Consider the following 19220-nt stretch of genomic DNA (forward strand, 5'->3'; position numbering starts at 1 on the left):
TAAAAAAAATGTTTTCGTATCGAAGACAAAGGATCAAAATGTTTCTCTTCGAAGGGGAAAATTAATCGAATGCTTTGAAAACTTTTTCAATAAAAATTTACACGAATCAAAACAATTCTTCTATTAAGATTATTTCAGTTGCCCTTTGCAATTTTTAGTTGGCATCACTACGAGTTGCAATCAAGATGCATAATTGGAATTGTACTTTTGTACTTTACTTACATAGATAATGACTAATGAGGAAGGCAAATGACATATCTGCAGAATGCACCTAGGATGCACTTGCACAAAATCTCAGCCTCCAAAATCCAAATGCAATCCAAGTGGATATGCGATTTGTGCATGATGAAAATAATGACGATGGACTGATGGAGGAACTGGCTTGGCGCGCGCGATGTAATCGCCGAAGAAGAAGGGGGAACAACATAGGAAAGTTGAAAATGTGAACACAGTGAACAACACAGTCGAGCTTGTAGCTCGTTTCGATCGAATTCAAGTACATCTAGAACAGCGGTGACGCATAGAACGCATAGTGCGTGTTTTGTGTATGTATTTCGATGTCCTGATAATTGAACCGATTTTCGAAGTTCGGATTTTGCTAAAAGCTTACGATTTTTGGATTTCGATAAGTGATTTTACGATGATCACTCGCGATTAAAATTAACATGTATCGGATCAAGTGTGTGATGTGTAGTTCGATAATGGCTCTCGTATATCGTGGTGCTAGTGATAATGTTCGAGTGTGTTTGCTTACAATCTCAGTTACTTAGTCAGTGTTTAGTGCTCGTTCCACGTGGAGTATGGTTAGTGTTAGTCTGTTGATCGTCGTGAGTTCGGTTTTGTGTTTCGATTCGAATAAGTTTTATTGTGAATTTAATTCGTAATAATACTAATTATCGGATATCCGTGTACTCGGATGTGCAGTGTATTGAAGAAGTTTATAGTTTACCAAGTAAACGTAATAGTGGCTATGTAAGGTACGCAATTGGCAATTGGCATCGTATTGCATCGTTTACGTCTACCTAATATAATAATGTCCGGAGAAACCTGTTACGGTGCATAAAAGTGTCTACATTCGTATGCAGATGCAGATGCATTCACATCGAACCGAAGAACTGGTAGTTTGGCTTGGTTGGTGCAGTCTCTTACTTACCATTACTCTTGATCGTACTCTTCGTGCAGTTCCTTTCCTATGCATACAAAATACAATTACAAATAACATACTCAGTACTCTTGACTTGAGCTATGTAGTTTCTTAGATGGAACTTTGGGATCCTTTGGCTAATGGTTGAGTAGGTACCTTACGCTGAAAGAATCTAAACTGTACAAACAAATTGGGTTTATCTTTGCATCGTCAGTTCGTGGGGTTTTCTAACACTCTAAAGTAATAAAATCCACACAGCTGATATAATAACCATGATAAGAGAGAACTTACATATACATATCTATGTTAAGAATAACGAGTGTACCTAATTTAGATTATGACTATAACTGTAACTAAATCTGACGAGTCGTTTATTCGTTCCTATCCAGTTTGACCGATTGAAAGCTGAACAGCAATAGCAGCATATAAGAGTAAGCTATACCTACTTGAGCACTGAGATTTCAAATTTGTTCGAGTTTGAGATTTCGTAGAAGAATTTGTTGTGATCGGGGTAAGATGGCTTTGAACTTCGATGACATGGTTACTCAAAGTAGGCTGTGGAGTTTGAATGTGATGATACGAAACGTGAAAGAAAGGTCATAATAAAATAGGTATAAGGAAATTTATTCAACATACGAACTACGAAGTAATTTGATTTTGATAGTCCGTAGTCCTACAAATATATGCACACCTGTGGTTGTTTTAGTACTGATTATGGTTGATTAATTAAATAATAACTGGGTATACGCGTTTAATTCGATGATATTTCCACCGCAGTTCATTAGTAGGTAATTGAAGCGTGATAGTTGAACAATGTGGTGAATAATGAAGGTAATTTCGAGCAATGTAGGTTCATTCAATTTTTGATATTAATAGATACCTACCTACCTACTTCACAGCACCAAGTGTACGATGATCAGTGTTGGAAAAAAAACGTTTTTTTTTGTTTAAAACGTTTTTTTTGTTTAAAACAGAGTTTTAAACTGCCAGATTCTCATGTGTTTTAAACGTGTTTTAAACATGTTTTAAACATGTTTTAAACGTGTTTTAAACACGTTTTTAACACAAATTCATTTGTTTTGGATTCAGTTTTTCAAATATATGTCATCCAGTCATCAACTGTTAAGATGCAACGTCGTAAAATAGCTGTAAGGCTCCAGAAATATTAAAAAATTGAAATCAAAACACAAAATTTGCCTTCAAAAAAAAGTATAGGAAGAAAAATGAAAATCTAAAAATTCAATTCCTTCAATTTCACTACTTTTTCAACGAAAAATTGAAAAAAAACATGTTTTTTTTAGGAAATTAGAGTTGAAAAAAAAACTTGTTTAAAACAAAAAAAACTATTTTAAACAGAATTTTGTTTTAAACATGGTCCGTTTTTTTCTCGACGTTTAAAACACTGTTTTAAACGTTTTAAACACACGGCACCGTTTTAAACTGACAACACTGACGATGATGAACAAAATTGTAAACGGAGGTAGGGTTATAGAAGCTACCCTTTTGTATGTATTGATAATGAAATTCGATACGTTTGCTGCTGCAGCTTTTTCGTTTCAGTTTTACATGTGCGTATCTATTTTGATAATTGGAAATTTTATTGGCGGTGATAGTGATACTTTGACTTTGCTGGTGATAGTGTAATGAGCTGAGCTGAGCTGAACTTGACATGTAAACATAAACAATAAACATACACAACAAAGTTGACTGATGTGGAGAGTAGATAATTATCTTGATGATTGTTTTATTTTTTTGCTTTTGTTCAATTTATACCTACATGAAGCTGACTGTTATGTTCTCATTGAAACGTTCGAATTTAATGAAAGATTATTTCAGTAGGTTAGGTAATCAAATTCAGAATCAATGGCTCGGTAATTAAAACCTTTTAAAATACTACATCTCGATAATTTTACGTTCAAAGGTTCTGAGGAATTGAAATTGAAGTTTAGTTGATAATTTTCATTATTACGATGTTTTTTGTGAGTAAAATTAGTTCTAATGTTACTTATATTGTATGGTATCTATCAAGAGAATTGTTTAAATGAGGTTTTTATTGAGGTTTTCGTGCGCTAGTTGTTGTTGTTGTTACTTTTGTTCCTCTTCTTTAATCGTTATGTTTTGTTTGCGTGTGTGTGTTTTTAAAATTAACTGTTTTGTTATAAACAGCGTCAAAAATTGTCAAAATTAGTATCTATTCATCCTCTCTTTCCTCTCCTCGACGATTAATCGAAACGCAGATGGCCCAATGCCATCAAAGGCATTAAAGGCAGGGATGTTGAAACTGAAATCGAAAATCGAAAAGCAGGATTATTGAACCGAAAACAAAAATTTGTGAAGCAAAAGTGCTGCCCGTTGGGTGACTGAAGAATTGTGGGGCCTCTTGTACGTTTTGTTGAGGGACCCTTAGTTTTTGGATTTCAGGATAAAATTTGATTCTTAAACTATTATTTTTTCGATTTTTAATAAATTTTTCATGTTTTTTTTTTTTGAAATTTACGGATGATAAAAAGATTTTATCAAGGTTGAATTGTCTTGAGGGTGAAGAGAGAACTATCCCTTTTACCGAAAGATCGAAATTATCAAAAATTAAAATTTACCAAAAAATGCATGTACTTGATGACCTGCTTTTTTTCAAATGATGAACGAGTTAACAAGAATTTTCTAAACCAATAATAACCAACGAACTAAATATTCAACATTTAATTTCAATTTCAAAAACTGAAACACAAACTGGAAACAGTACTCTTATTTTAAAAAATAAAAACTTTTCAACAGTTCTGCTTATAAAAGAACTGATAAGCTCTATCTTCACTTTCCCTCGACAAAAACTGAACTAAACTTGAACTCGAAAATGCCGAACTTGAACAAAAGAAGAAGTAGAAAAATAAAAAAAAATCTTTCCTATTAACCCCCCCCCCCCCTCCCTCCCATCTCTCCTCCCAATCAGAGGTCAAAAATCGAAAACCGAATCTAAACTTGAACTTACACCGACATGCTAACTGGAAAGCGAAACCTGGAACTGAAAATTTGGACCCCTATTCATATGGAATCATGCAGCGTCGATCATGGTCAGTGAAGCAACCTTTGACCATCTAAAGAACTTAATTTTCAAAACTAACGAAAATAAAACCTTTTCATTTTATTTTTGATGTTGCCTGAAATGACAAATAAAAAAGGTTCTATAACATTCAAAGCATCGTGCTCTGAACTTTTTTGATCCATGGACAGGAGACATGTACTGCTCAAAATTGGTGAAAATTCGTTTTTTGCATCGACGTATACGAATGTAGACATTGCTCTGTATAAGTTTCTCCTTTTTTTTCTACTTTTATCTTGGACTTCGTGTTTGCCTCGCAAAAAATATGCTCGGTTTTGAATTCTTCCAATTGAATGGGAAAATTCTCAGAAATATTATGATAATTCGCTGGATTTTTGAAAATTGAAAAAAATTGAATTACGCTTCAATGAAAAATTTTTGAAATTTTATTAGTCGATTTTTATCTAAAAATTGATGATTCAAATTTTGATCTTTGTTGAATTGAATTTCTACAACCGCTAACTCTGTTGAACGCATTTCTTAGACATTCTGAGATCTCCTCTACGAAATTTCTGAATGATTAGTTTTGATTTTGAGAAAACATTAATCATCAAGATTCAAATTCAGACCCAAATCTCGATCTTACTGATTTTTGGATCTAATGAAGCAAAAGTAAAAAGAAGAAAAATTCTAGCTGATTGAGTGATTGGGTTTGGATGGGAATTCAATTTCGTTACTGAAATGAAATTGTTGTCCCAGTTGATAAATTTTGGGGAAATTACGATCCAACAATTTTTCAATACTGTGAATGATGTTAATGATTGAAAAATTAATTTCATTCAATTCGAAGATACCACCATCGAGCAGTTCTTTTGTAAACTTAACGCTTCGAATATGTATCATGAATTGATCGTAGGTGTGTTGTGTACTGTCAACTGTGTAGTGCATCTGGAGCTCGTTTTAATGTCTCCATATTTCATAGGTAACTTTTATGTCTGTGTTATCGGGAGGGAATAGAGGCATCGTACCTAATTGATTGTATATTTACGTTATTTTAGGTTCGTAGTGCGATAAAAAATTATCTCTGGGAGGAATATTACGAAGAGGACGCGTAGTCTTGACAAACGTTTTATGTATTTGTATAGGTAAACTACAGGCAGAGGTTACTGCAGATAATGTATCAATTGTTGACAAATATGGCCTACCAGCTGGGGGTATCTTGAAATTGTCATCTCAGGTGAAGGTCTACCAAGTTGAATGTTTAGAAGATATATTGTGATTCGAGAGTTCTAGGTATTTTTAAAAAAAGAAAAAACTTCTAGAAGGTATCATATTTTGCTACATACCTATACCTACTGGTGTAGTTTTGTTTTCCATCTGTTCCCAAAAGCGAAGGAGAAAAATGAAGAAAATGCTTTTACTAGAATCGTAGTCACGAATCAACTGTTTAGTTTTTTTTTTTTTGGCAACCTGATTGTTGAGAGAGATGTATGTTATTCCATTGTATTGTGTGGAAAAAAAGTCACGTTTGATACGTTTGCAATATCTCGTGGTTCAATCTGTGTATGTAATGGATACCAGTGCGTTATTAAGGGAGGTTTCTGTTGGGGGTATTGGTGTTGTTATTGTTACAAGTATATGATTGTATGAACTGGACAATGGCCAAGGTATAACTGCGGGTTAAATTGCGAAGAATGGTACGCGTCGTGGTACAGGGGCACTGGGCAGGCAAGCAGGCGAAGGGATGTATGTAAAAAATCTAGGCGGGTATGTTGTTTAAATGAATTACGACTCGATCCTTTTGATACATATTCGACGTGTTAATAAGGTTTTCGACACGGTCGTTTGTATACGTGGGCGGGAATAATTGGTTATGTTTTGTTGTAACTACTATGTACAGGTAAAGGCTTGGGTTTTTGTTACGATCGGGTGATAAATCGTGGCCGTGGCGGACGAAGAACACGACGACGCTGTGGTGTGTGCTACACATTTCGATTGTATAATGTCCAGCTGGTACTGGTGATCAGCAGCAGCAGAAGCAGCGATTCATTATGTCGTCTTCACCGGGCACCGATCGCGATCAGAGCACCGAGAATGGTACTAGAAGGAGAAGATCGACGTTTTACGTACCTCTGGCGTCGGATTGCGTTAAAACGACACCGACCAAGAGTGATTCTAAAAGAACAACGTACTCGAACTTATGCCGAAAAGGATCAACAGCTGGATCGAGTCGTGTAACGTCTCCGACAGCGAAAAAAGATACGAGTACCGAGGCGGCGCCCAAGAGAAGCGTCCAGGCGACCAGAAGTTTGCCATATTCTGGAGTTGTGCCAACTTCGTCTTCGGCACCGGGCAGTAAACCTCGACTATCTTACTCTCGTGACGCTACGAAAACGTCGAGTAAACCAGCGACGACGACGACGGTGAAACCGGTTGTCGCTGTCGAGAAAATCGTCGAGTCGCCCAAGTCACCCAAGATTACCGTTATCAACTCCGCAACCACCGTCACTGCCGATTCCTCTAGCTCTAACGAAAGTTCTAGTCAATCGACCAAAACAAAGTCACCTTTGCTCAGAGTCTCCTCGAAATTACTATCGTCTTCGGTGCAAGCTTTGGAAGCGTTGAATAAGAACGAAAAATCATCTTCGTTAGGATCTCCGCTGTCTTTAATTAGAAAATCGTCGAGTAGAAAGTTATCCAGGAGTTCGTCCAATATTACCAAAACCACCAAGTCTTCAAAGAGCGATAATCAGTCAGTGATCACCTCCAGTGGATCGGATATTTCCTCCAGTATAATTCAAATCGATCAACCCCCTAATAAAGAGCTAATCGAAAGTTATTGCTCTGTGAATGATTTCGAGACGACGAGAAGGAACGATGAAGATATCGATGATGGTGTTCATTCAGGTAACATTGATTTTTTTACGTCGTAATAGGTATTGGATTGTCGATTATGTGTATATGTCTTATTGAAAATTAATAATTGAAATTTGAAAACACCGAAATCGAACTTTCGCTGTGAAAGCACAACTTCTCAACATCCGTAGGAGCTCATACGTCTTTATGTTTCCAATTTTGATCAAAATTTAGAAAAAATTGAAAGTAAAGTGGCGTATTGGTTGATACTTAATTTAAAGTGTCAAGTTCGAATATGGTAATGGACCCATTTTTCGATTCGCCTCTCGTAATCCCCCCTCACCCTCCTCGGAGGTAGAAATATCAAAAACTGAAAATCACATGTGACATGTGGTTAGATTGGTTTTTAAGAGCACTGAGTTCAAATATCCACTAATTTTTTGGATACCTCCCTTCAGTACCCCTTCAGCCCCCTCAGTTTTGAAAAATTGAAAAAAAAATGTGACGAGTTCATTTCAGGCTTTCAGGTAATTCGAGGTCTCGAGTTGGAATATTTTTTTCTAAATGCGAGGCTGAAGAGACTTTAGGGGCCCATTGTTTCAACCTTTAATGTGCAAAACTATGCAAAATTAAGGGCTTGTCCGGCTAAATTTTTCATCTGTATCATTGCACGTCGCGTCGGTCGCCTCATTTTCTCAAGAATGAACGCAACTGACGTGGTCAAGTTCGCTATGGCGGCAAATTGTCTCTTGTGTTTTTCACTCCAATGAACGAGTTTTTCGCACGGTTCGTACTGTATGTATACATAATATGTATTAAAACGACGGTGAAATGTCTGTTATGCGAGGAGTTCGGTAGCCGGAAATTTTTAAGTGTGTATGTATTTCTACTTACTATACTCGTGTTCGTAGGACCAGTGAATGAAACACAAACAGTGTAGGAAGAACTTGAGAGAGAGACTGAGCAAGATGGTAGACGATGTAAATAAAGAGAACGTTTATCACCTCGTCGAAAATTACCTACATCCTTTTTTTACGAGTACTACATACAGTGTACATAGACATTAGACATGTAGTGAGATTGTGGCTGTGCCTGTGCTGCCCCTGTTGTTCGAGTGTGCTCGACGACGCGTAAGATGGGACAACGTTAGTTACCTACGTGGTATGAAAATGATCCATATGTCATTGTCCTCCCTCTCACTGTGTGGCTGTGGCTTGTTAGTGCAATGCAACGTACACAATATAATATGGTATGATGGTAATTGCGAAATAGGCGTGTTTGAATTATCAATAAAACATGGAATCTTTCATATGGCAGAACTTATAGCGATATTAGTCACGCATTTTTTTTTATTACTTGTACGATACGTGTAAGCGAAGGTACTCGAGTATACGTGTGTGTAACTCTAGCTGCAGTGCATACACAAGCTGCTGTGTATGGTAGCTGCGATATTTTACGTATAAATTTCTATTTTATTACCCCAAGATTCGTAATTGGCTGATTAAGTACACACACATGTGGTGTACTTACGAGTAGCCGAGCTTTGAGCAATTGGAAGATTTCAAGTGTCTGCCAGGTTTAAAGAAGCTTTACGCAGATGTCCCTGCTGTTATTAGATACTGCTGTAATTGATTGCTTCTCGATTCGATAATGGCGGTGTTACGTGAGATTTTCCGTATCTTTTAAATTATGGTTATAGGTTTCGAATTACCATCGAGTCAAGTGCCGAGTGCCGACAGACTTGGGTTAGATTTTTACCTTATTTGGTAGCCCCGTGTACGTAAACGATGCGGAATTCATCGATTGGCACGTACTGATTTTAGAATTACGCTAAGGTATGATGTATTGCGTGAGGGATCAAAGTACCTACTTTATGAATTTTTCTATCGTTTTGGAAAACGTTTCGGACATTTTTATGATTTTATTAAATTTTTGGTGATAATTTTGATGATGAATAGATGAGTGTTTTTGTCATCATTACTTCAAATTTTAGAAAATTCAAACTGAAATGTCTTGATAATGCAGCTCCCTGGAAAAATATGTAATCAGACGCGACTGGTTAAAAATTTCACCTCCTGCAATAATTGCATTTCCATTCATTTTAATTTGTGGGATGCTTGATTGGCTAAAAAAAATCAACTTTTATTGTACAAAATGATAAAAGTAAGTCTAGTTATCTAGTTTTTGGAAAACTAGAAGAACTCTGGGAAATTTTGGGTTTTTTTGTCACCCAAAAAATAACATAGGTAGGTAGGTGTGCAAAACCTCCCTCGAGGCTATAACTTTGGGTTTCAATTTTTTTTTCAAAAAAAAAGTCTTCATTAAAAATTATTGAAAATGAGATTTGTCTTAAAATTTTTGAGGTTACGATTCGGGAGTAATTTTATTCTCGTGTTGAGATCTACGCGAGAAGGTCGAGTATGTGTCCCAGAATTTTTTAAATCGGATGATAATGAAAATACTTGTTTTTAAGAAAACATATTTTTGTTATTTTTTTGTAATTTTAAAAATGCTTATTTAAATTTTGAATGGACTTGTCTGGAAAACCACCAGCTATCTTTTTTGGAAAAAAAATTCAAAAAAGGGAATCATTTGTATTTTTTAAAGATTTGCCTAATTTTTCGAACTTGATCACAAAATTTGATTTGAGTATGTCATTTTAGCCTCCTTCCTATGAAATTATAATTTTTCATAGTGGTAATTTTTTTAACTTTCCCCTTACTTGTGATCTATTAATGTTCGTTTTGTGTTATTTATCATTTTGCCCTTCGTTTGAAATTTTAGTTTAATGGCTTCCCAAATAAAATTCGTGGTTTTGTCTCCGCATACTTTGGCGAAAGTATCTCCCAAGTTTATCAACACTGACGAACAGAATCCACCATCTTTCTTCTCTATTGATTTATACGATAAAAAATGAATGAATAAAAATTCAAAATAGAAAAAAAAATTAGATAGTCACGTTTTATTAAACGACGCGGTACAGAAATACACCATCGAATCGAGTCAGATGAACGAGGAGTTGTTTCGAATTGCGCATAACTGTAGAGGAGAAGAAATAGCCACACAGTAAAGATACAACAACAGGTATAACCGCCTGTCAACTGCAGTCTACAGAAGGGAAATGTACGTAAACGTAAGGTAGAAGAAGATAGATCTGAATTCAGAATGTACCTGTATAATCGTTGGCTTGCGCTAGAAAAACTAAATGGTGAGATGTCAGACGAGATGAAGAGAGGAGGCTAGGATACCCTGTACAGCTTTAACTGGCAAAAGAAGCGTATTATGTACGAAGAAAAATCTACTAGATATATCTACTCGTATACGTCTTTAGGTATCCCAAGTACCTGTGAGGTTTTGGTGTTTGTATTTAGTACGGTGGTGCTGATTATGGCCACAGGCGAAACGTGTTTCTTCCAGTGTACCATTGGAATGAAGCAGCATCTTTTTGTACTGGCAACGTATGGTTTTAAATACACATACGTGTGGTGTTGTATGTGTATAGCTAGGTCTAGGTACCTATTTTTTTGTGGACGTCGTCTTAGTAGTGGTCTGGTGTAGAAAAAAAAACCTACCGGTTATACGAAGATGACCTCATATGGGATCAATGCTCATGAGCTCATGTATGATGTATTGATGTAGGGAGGAGGACCATGAAAATAGAAGAACCTTTGTATGTATATGTATTGCGAGGCAATCCAAGTTCAAAGATTGAAAGTTTGTTTTTTTTTTTTTTGAAAAGTCTTTGGCATGGACCTATTTGTTATAGTTTCTAAACACGGGTAATTCTTAATAGATGAGACGCCGATGACTAAGATGATTCTTTCTAATTCCACTTGAACTGACAATTTCGCGTCGACGACCAAGTCATCGTCGTTGGAAAACAACCATCGTTTAATATAATTTGGAGATCTCATTGAAAAGCGTCCATGTCCAATCTAACCTAAGAGCCGAGTTAATAGTCTTAAATTAACAGCTCGTCGTCGTAGACGTAGAAATTTTATTCTTAATTGTCGTCAAATACGCGATCAGTGCGTTAATTTACATCTATAGTTGTGTATTCGGCCGATGTGACATTTTGAAAAGAAGTATCCCAAGTTGAAAACTGGATCTTGGAATCTGGAACTCGATGCAGGCGATTTATCTGCGATCTTCATTTTGTGCAAGTATGTTTACGAATATTTCAAATGTTACAGACTTTGGCACGTTTTTCTGTCAACTTGGTCGTCGTGGTCTTTATTAATGAGAGAAATTCGAAAAGTAAAAGTCACCGCGGAAAATTTTTTTAAAAAGCGAATTATGCGAGTAGAAGAAAAGTGAAATGGTAATTAATTCAACGACTCGAGTGTTATGGTTTCTCTCTCGCTCTATATTGCTCTCGAAATGAAAACGCTAGCGTAAGATTCGGTTAAATAATATATCACCTATGATGATAGGGAGATTTTTTTTTCAAACTCTGCTCCAAAACAGGGAAGTAATCCTCGCTGCAGGAGACTAACGTGTAAATAAGGATTAATATATGTGCGAGGAATAGCGTTGAAAATTTTTCAAGTGGTGTAATATATACCTACTACTGAAAAGCGTAAAGCTTCGCCAAAGGGTGTTATTGTTAGCTATACGACTACGAATATAGGATTAGTTGAAGTGTATTTTTGGATATCGAAGCGTATACTGGGGCCTGTGAACAAAAAATTTACGGAGAATAGACTGGTTTACGAGCTTAATTATTCGTATGCGATTGATGATGGAACTGAGCCGACGAAATGAAACGCGTAGTAGTGATAATAATTACTCGTTATCTAATGGGGGAGTATCGAATAGTACTATCTGTACGAGTACATGTCCTATTTAAAGTGTCGATAATGTATGCTATGCTATACTGTTTCCGTCAGCTTGGATGTTAGCTCGAAAAAAAAGCTTATCTGTGGTCGACTAATCTCGTAGGAGCAATCGTGATTGAAATGTACCGCTTCTAGGTGCATTTTTAGTTTTAGCCGAGATTTTCTCGGAGCATTGGTCAATGGTCATTAATTTCATGATGAAAGTAAATATTGATATGTTGGATTCCTGAGCTTCGTAAAGGGTAATTTTGATACATTTTTGAAGTTATTGGATGGTCACTTTGTGGACAACACGAGTAGGTAGATGCAGTTATGCGAGCCTGTTCCTTTTTCGTCTTTTTTTTGGTTTATAATTTGATTCTCTCGATCTGTTCTATTTTTAAACAAAATACAGGAAATTTCACAGATTTCTTAGAAACGAAAGGTTATCATTTTGAATACATTATGAATGAAAATTCTCTTAGATATTAAAATATTATGTGTTTTTAATGGAATTAACATGTAGATTTTTTATTTAAAAAACAAAATATGATTTACGTACACTCGAAATCCGAATGAAAGTTCTGAAAATTCAGTTCAAATTCATTTAAATTCTCTGAAAATATGATAGGTAGTACCCGATTTTTTACCTTCAATAATTTTCCCCTTTTCTCGGTGTTCCAGATTTATGTATCCAATTTTTGAAATATTTCAAAGAACTATAATACATAAATCGTTTCGTTTCAAGACTTTTTTGACTAAAAAAATAAAGTGCTGTTTAGTCATATTCGGGGTTGGTATGAAGATCTTGAAAAAAGTGGGGAGATTTTTTACAAGAGGAAAATAGAAGAACAATGCAAATCGCTACCACCCCTCCTCTTCCTATCGTCATATTCCTGTTCAATCAGTGATAACATTTTTGATAATTGAATCAAACGTTTGGAAATTCGTTCAATTTTTTTTATATTTTTCGATTTTAAAAATACGTTTTATATTATGGCAGTTTCGATAGCGAATTTCTACGAATTTTTTCATAATCGATGACAAAATTTCCGTTGTTTTTTGATTTTGTATAATAATTTTCAAAATTAAATAAATGATCTTACAACGTATGCTGAATCTGGTTTCGCCATTACCTATGTCAATGATGAATCACATCGATAGTGTATCAGGAAAGCATAAACGACTGCCTCTCATTGTCAGTCTCAGTCGACGATACTCGAGTTAGATAGGGAGATGTAGAGAAGTGGTCGTATTTAATGACCTACTCGTATGATGGAGGCTTGGTGAGCTTGCTATCATCTTATCAATGAACTTCGTAGAAGACGTTGCGATTGCAAATTCCGCTGTAATCCAGAATCACGAGCCAAGAAGCAGGCGAGTTGAAAGACGACATCAAAGTACCTATACGAGATTCTCGTGTACCTACTTATGTAGGTACGTACATATGTATGTACATATACGTGTTTTGGTCGACTGACGAATGCGATTTTTAAATATATTGAAAACGTGTTTAAAAGCAACGCTAATGAAAATATAAGATAAAATTATCTCGATTGAAAAAAAACACATATGTATACGAGTGCTCGGGTATTTCACAATCTGTTAATTTTCTCCTCATTGCCGTTGACAACGTCCAGCTTTCGCCTGCTGTTGCCTGTTACGTGTGCCTACATGTGCATTGTGCATCTGGAGAGGTAGTATTGGTAATTTTGAGACATCTGATGATCTGAGAGACGTGTCTTTTTCAGCACTCGGTATATGTACCTGGACTCTAGATTGAGCCTTGGTATGGTATTTTTTTGTCGCTAATTCGACTTGGAGCGACATGACGATGACAACGCGCGTATTGTGCGTACGTACCGTTAAAGAGGCGCGAAAATATGGATGTGTCGAGGCCTAAAGTAGGTTAATCCATTTGTTTCCATCGACGACCATGGTGGGAGGTGTGTAAGGAAAAGCGTCATGTACGCGGATTTTTTTCAATTTTAATATTTCGCCGCATTGTACGTTGACGATGGTCGGTTTGGTGAACGTGTCTTTCCTCTTTCGCGACCAATGAGATGACATGTTGTGTACTCGCTAATGATGGACTTCGACTCGTATATCGATGGTTTCAGTGATCCATAAGTGCATTCATTAATTATTGGGTGTTAGTGTCGGGTTTCATTGCGTAGATCTGTGTCTGTGTAGGTATATATGAGTCGAAGACTGCGAACGAGTGGAGAAGATGAATAATTACATGGATGCTGGTAAGTCATTGAGTACCCGGTACTTGGGTTCATATTGCGATAAGGAACTGGTTTAGAAGGTTTAGTATTGCGATTTCTTAGTCAAAAAGGTGAATTGAATGATGGGTTTTACGGTCTTATGACCTGACAGTTGAAGAGATTCCTGATGTCATAGGTGAGATGTGATGTTATCTGAATTCTCGAGGGTTGGAAAATTTTCTACAGAATGAGGTTCGTAATGCTTGCAAAGTTATTGACTTTTTGCTTTCTCTTTTTTCAAATTTTTCGTATCTTGAGGTATACGCATCCCTCCTCCTCCCTTGTTTTAAATTTACAAACAATTTGTTTTGAGATTTGAAAACATTTTCAAGATGTGAAAACAAAAAATTGTGATTTTAGTGCATTTTTCTCAAAAAATTTATTTTTGGTCTAATTTAGAATTTTTTGATCTACTTGGTTTTTTTGAAAAAAAAATCTTGAAAATCAGTCTAATAACAAATAATGGCTGAATTGGCAAAAAATGGAATTTCAATCCTAAATTCGTTATTAGATTGAGATTAACGAATTGAAAAATAAATTAACTTTGTTTTTTAGGTACAAAAAATTTGAGCAGGAGCCCTCAAAATAAGTTTTTTTTTCAAATTTTTTGAATATTTCAAGGACATGTTTTGCAGTTGATAAATTTTTTCTGGAGTTGTCGGGTCTTTGTTTTTAGGGATTATCAACGGTGGTAGTGGTGGGCGAGGTTGATCCTAATTTATTCTGATAATAATTTTGAAATAAGGTAAGGATTATTCGAAAAATGTCTTTCGTTTTCTAAAATGGCTATTAATCGAAGTAGAATTCTTTTTTTTGTAAGACTTGGTCATTAACTTGAAAAAACACATTTTTAAAAAAATCCTCAAAAACTTAAAATCTTCCTCCCCTGCTGCGCTTTATCTACCCTTGGACTCGTACCATAATTAAAACACCATTCACCAATGCCCTGGAAGGCTCGTAAGGAAACCATTAAAAAAAAGCGAAACCGTATTGTTTACAATTCTTTTTTCATTTTACGATCTTAATTACGGTATTTTTTGTAGTTTCCTGCTTTCGCCATACGTTTTGTATACGTAGGTATATGTATTTATATTTATAAGTACGTTCATATGGTATGGGACGCATGTCATGGACAGTATGGTTTTAACCGGTGAAAGCACCAAATATTGAGGTACGGTTACCGGTGGCATTGGAGAGTTGAGTATATTAAAGATAAAAGGTGAGGGATCTTTCTCTCTTTATACTTACACAGTGAGAGAGAATAATGGCTCATTAAAAAGCACTCGGTTGACAAAATTTTGTACCCTTTTGGACCAGATGGCCTCGATTTATGGAATTAATTTTGGTTCAGAACAAAAATTCGAATTCCAGTTCAGCTGCATATTGGTTGTTTTGGTCTAGCTAAGTAAACCCATAGATTTTTTCCTCGAATAGGTACATATGTATTTGCAACTCGTACCGTGCACGTTGGCTTATGTTTGTCTTGGAAGGGGGTCGTTGACGGTGGAGTCGACAATAGCCCACCTTTTAAGTACCTACTACCTACCTACCCCTTTTTAGAAAATATGATTTTGTCGGCACAGCTGTCGACGTGCGGAAGGTTTATTTAGTCGATTGACTGACTGTACGACGAGTGTAAGTAAAAAGTATACAAGTAGTGGAGCCGGTGCGGTGTATTTTGATGAATGCTCCGAGGCTCGAGCATTTTACTCGGGTTTACATAATCTTTTTAATTGATAAGGTAGCCCTAATTTCAACCCGGTATGGTAATATTTCAGGCGAACCGTTGACCACGATTTTTATGGCGGTTAATGGCTATTACGAGGATTATAATCGGGGTTGAAGGTAGATTTATCTACTCGCGAGAAGGGTAAATTGTCTGGTAAAGTGCCCATTGTGCTGTAAAAGACTTAACACGAGGATAATTTAGCCGAGATCTTCTTCGCCGCAAACGTTCGTATCCGGCATAAAAAAAAGTTTTATATAGGAAGAATTCGAATAACAAGAGGTATATCTGCGAGAGGTGAACGAATAAAGAAGATGATTACGAAGCAGGCAATGCTTTGTGGACGAGTTAAACCGAGCGTGAAAATTTTTTACAGATGGGGAAAATGGTTAATGAATGACAGATGGCGGTGACATAAAGAAGCCATTAGATTTTTTCTCAAATCGAAAATAGAAAATGCATTAGAGTTGGCGAATTTTTCAAACTGTAAGGGTCGTTGAGTGACAAAAAAAAGAAACGAATATTCTGTTCCTTCCGAGGGTTAAAAGATGCGTTTTTTTTCTCTAGGGAGGAGTCATTGAAAAAAGAATAACTACAGGTTAAGAGGAAATTTTTTTTAGGGTTTCAAAATTTGCGTTTATTTAATGATGGATGATTGATTATAGATGAGAGTGTATGAAATATAAAAAGTCAATAACTTCAGGTGTTTGGTGAACTTCCACACGATAAATTGTTATTATTACGAACATGATCGGTGTTGGGGAATTACTAGAGAGTTTCTTCGCACTGTTTTGTTATACTACATAGTTTATTATATTTTTATTTCGTTGTATTTTTCGCATTCCTTGTGCGGAAAATACGAGTATCTTGTGTCACGTAATTCTAGGTTTTGTTTTGTCATGTGCGTAGAGGTTTGAATACTTCGATGAGGGAATTTCGTGAATCGTGCGAGTGTTTTTTAGCAACAAAAAGGTGGGCAGAGTTTCCGAAGATGTGGCTGCAGTAGAAACGAATATGAGTGTGATTTTCAAACAATATAAATTATGAAAAAAATTTTCAATTTGAAAATTTAACAATTTTTTGGATTGTGTCGATTTTGCTTGGTGAATTTTTCAAAAATACATGTTATTGAAAAAACTTGTGGAAAGGTTTTTTGATTTTTTTTTCAAAAACGAAAAAATTTGGGGAAAGTACTGATAGGGAGTCTATACTAATTAATTTATACAATCGCCGAAAAATTTTCTCAAAAACCATCAAAAGTCGAGAAATTGCCCGAAAAAATGTAATTGATTAAAATAAGTCAAAGTCTGGATCCGTTTGACAAAATTCATCTTTGCCCAGCAGAAATACTGTTTTTTGAGATGCCGTGAAAGAGAGGGGGACGGGGGTCTTCAAAATGAAAAATTGAAAGTATAAACATTTTTGAAAAGGTTGAGAAATTTGATTTTACAGATTTGGAGATTTTTTTTCTGTTCTTAGTGATTGGATAATAAACAATCTGAAGTATTGACTACAAAAGCGTATTGAATAGATTGAGCGAGGGTAAGAATATCTAAAATCATGCAATTTTTTTTAAATGAATGAATTTCGATGTGGATGGTCAACGACGACGACGACGACGACGACGATATACGATGCAATTTATACGAGTAGTATAACGAAAAAGAAGAAAGGTTGAAATACTATAGTGTACCTATTCAGCTTGTGTATACATTATGGCTGTCATTGTAAACGCATGTAGTAAATGTATGTATGTATACCTTTTACCTATACATGGACACTGGTATCCGAATACAATGTAAAATTAATCATTCTCAAAGTATACACAGTGGACCTGAGGTGTATCGAACGAGTACACGAATTTTTTCTGTATTGACTCTGGGATTATTTTATCTCATTTTTTTTCTTCTTTGCTCAATAGACATAGTGGTTGTTGTGATTTTGTACGTTATTTGTTATTACATAGACGGACGAGGTGAACTATGTAATATATCTATTACAATATATTGCCATTATTTATCTACGTCACGAAATCCATTATTAATTGCGTGCACTGTACTGCTGCGGTATGTGATTCCGGCTCCGGTCGAGCTTGGTTGCATAGTTTTTCAGGTATTGTGAGAAACACGAGATGAGAAAAGATGGCCTGGTTACGTGTTGTGAGGAGATCTGGAAGGTGAGCATAGCATTGGTTGGTGTTAAGGGTTGTTTTAGGTATAATGGGAATGTATCAAGGCATAGTGGGAGTATATATTGATGCTGTAGAAAGATGAAATTTTGAAGAAGATTTGGAATGTAGCAGAATGTTTCAAATCATTGATCAAAGGTGAAAATTTCAGCTTATTCAGCTGATGAGTGAACCAGAAAAGGTAGAAGCTCAATGAGACAGAAGAATTGATGAGACGCTAGATGCTATCAAATTTTAACTTAAGTCACTTCCTGATTGAAGATTCGTGATACAAATTTGTCAGAAGTTGCAAAACGTGTCGCTGAACAGTGAACAGAGGGATTATATTTTGACTTGAGTCCCTTTGTAATTTGAGATGAATGAACTCTCAGGTCTCAACCAGTTCACGATTCGAATCTACCAGAAATTCTAGAATATTACGTCTCTCTGAGAAGGACACCGGAAGAAGTAGTAGCTGAATGAGTCTAAGAAAGCGATGAGAAGTCATGAGAGGTTATGAACTCGACTGGGATTCGTCTGGGGTTTGTGATTTGGATCCATCAGAACTTCAGAAGTCACCAAGGGTGTCTCTGATTGTGAAGTTTAAAAAATGTTACAGAAAGAATTCTGTGGTGCAGTCCTTGATTCATTTCTGGATTGAGTTTCTGGTTGCTGTTTGCACGAGAATGTTGGAAATTAACTCGATAATCGAGTAGGGATCCAGAACCTTGCCAGGAAATCCTTCAGATGCCCTCAAATGCCAAAGCTAAATCTTTTCTTTGGTAGATTCCAAACCAAAGATCTATTTTTTTTTTTTAAATTAATCTACTAAAACCCGAACCTTTCCACTGTCGAGTGTTGAAACACTGTTGTGAAATTTCCTTATCGGAAAAAAGAACAGTTCTGGTAATTTACGACGCGATACAATCGATTGGTAGCCATTTTACGACTTATCCACACCACCTGCCTTGTCGAAGCAGGAAGAAAAACGCTAATGGTCGCAAATTAATTATTCTCTCGCCCAAATGGGAATCCGTTAGCTCGTGGCACTTTATTAAGAACCTCTACACACGCGTGTTAAATATAACAGAGCACGGTATACATACTCGTATATGCATCAACCAAGTAACCTGAAACCAGGTTTTTTAATAAATTTTTTTTCATCGCTTTGCTGTTATCAAAGTAGCTCGTCGTGGTTGTCGT

General features: G+C 35.9%; 1 protein-coding gene across 13 annotated transcripts in view; it reads left to right on the forward strand.

The window, feature by feature from the left end:
• raskol (Ras GTPase-activating protein raskol) overlaps positions 1 to 19220 on the forward strand; it is a 191084-nt gene that overhangs the window by 136975 nt on the left and 34889 nt on the right. For 2 of the 13 annotated variants that reach the window (XM_065346098.1, XM_065346100.1), the window contains exons 1-2: positions 456 to 977; positions 6082 to 7088. The exons of 8 other annotated variants lie outside the window; for them this stretch is intronic. In XM_065346098.1, coding sequence (XP_065202170.1) covers positions 6233 to 7088 — 856 coding nt within the window. In that variant the 5' untranslated portion in view covers positions 456 to 977; positions 6082 to 6232. Of the gene's footprint in view, positions 1 to 454; positions 978 to 6081; positions 7089 to 13958; positions 14107 to 19220 lie in introns of those variants that run through there. 3 more of the 13 variants (XM_065346099.1, XM_065346101.1, XM_065346112.1) reach the window with 3 other exon arrangements.

This window comes from Planococcus citri, chromosome 1 (assembly GCF_950023065.1).
Source record: "Planococcus citri chromosome 1, ihPlaCitr1.1, whole genome shotgun sequence".
Lineage (NCBI taxonomy): Eukaryota > Metazoa > Arthropoda > Insecta > Hemiptera > Pseudococcidae > Planococcus > Planococcus citri.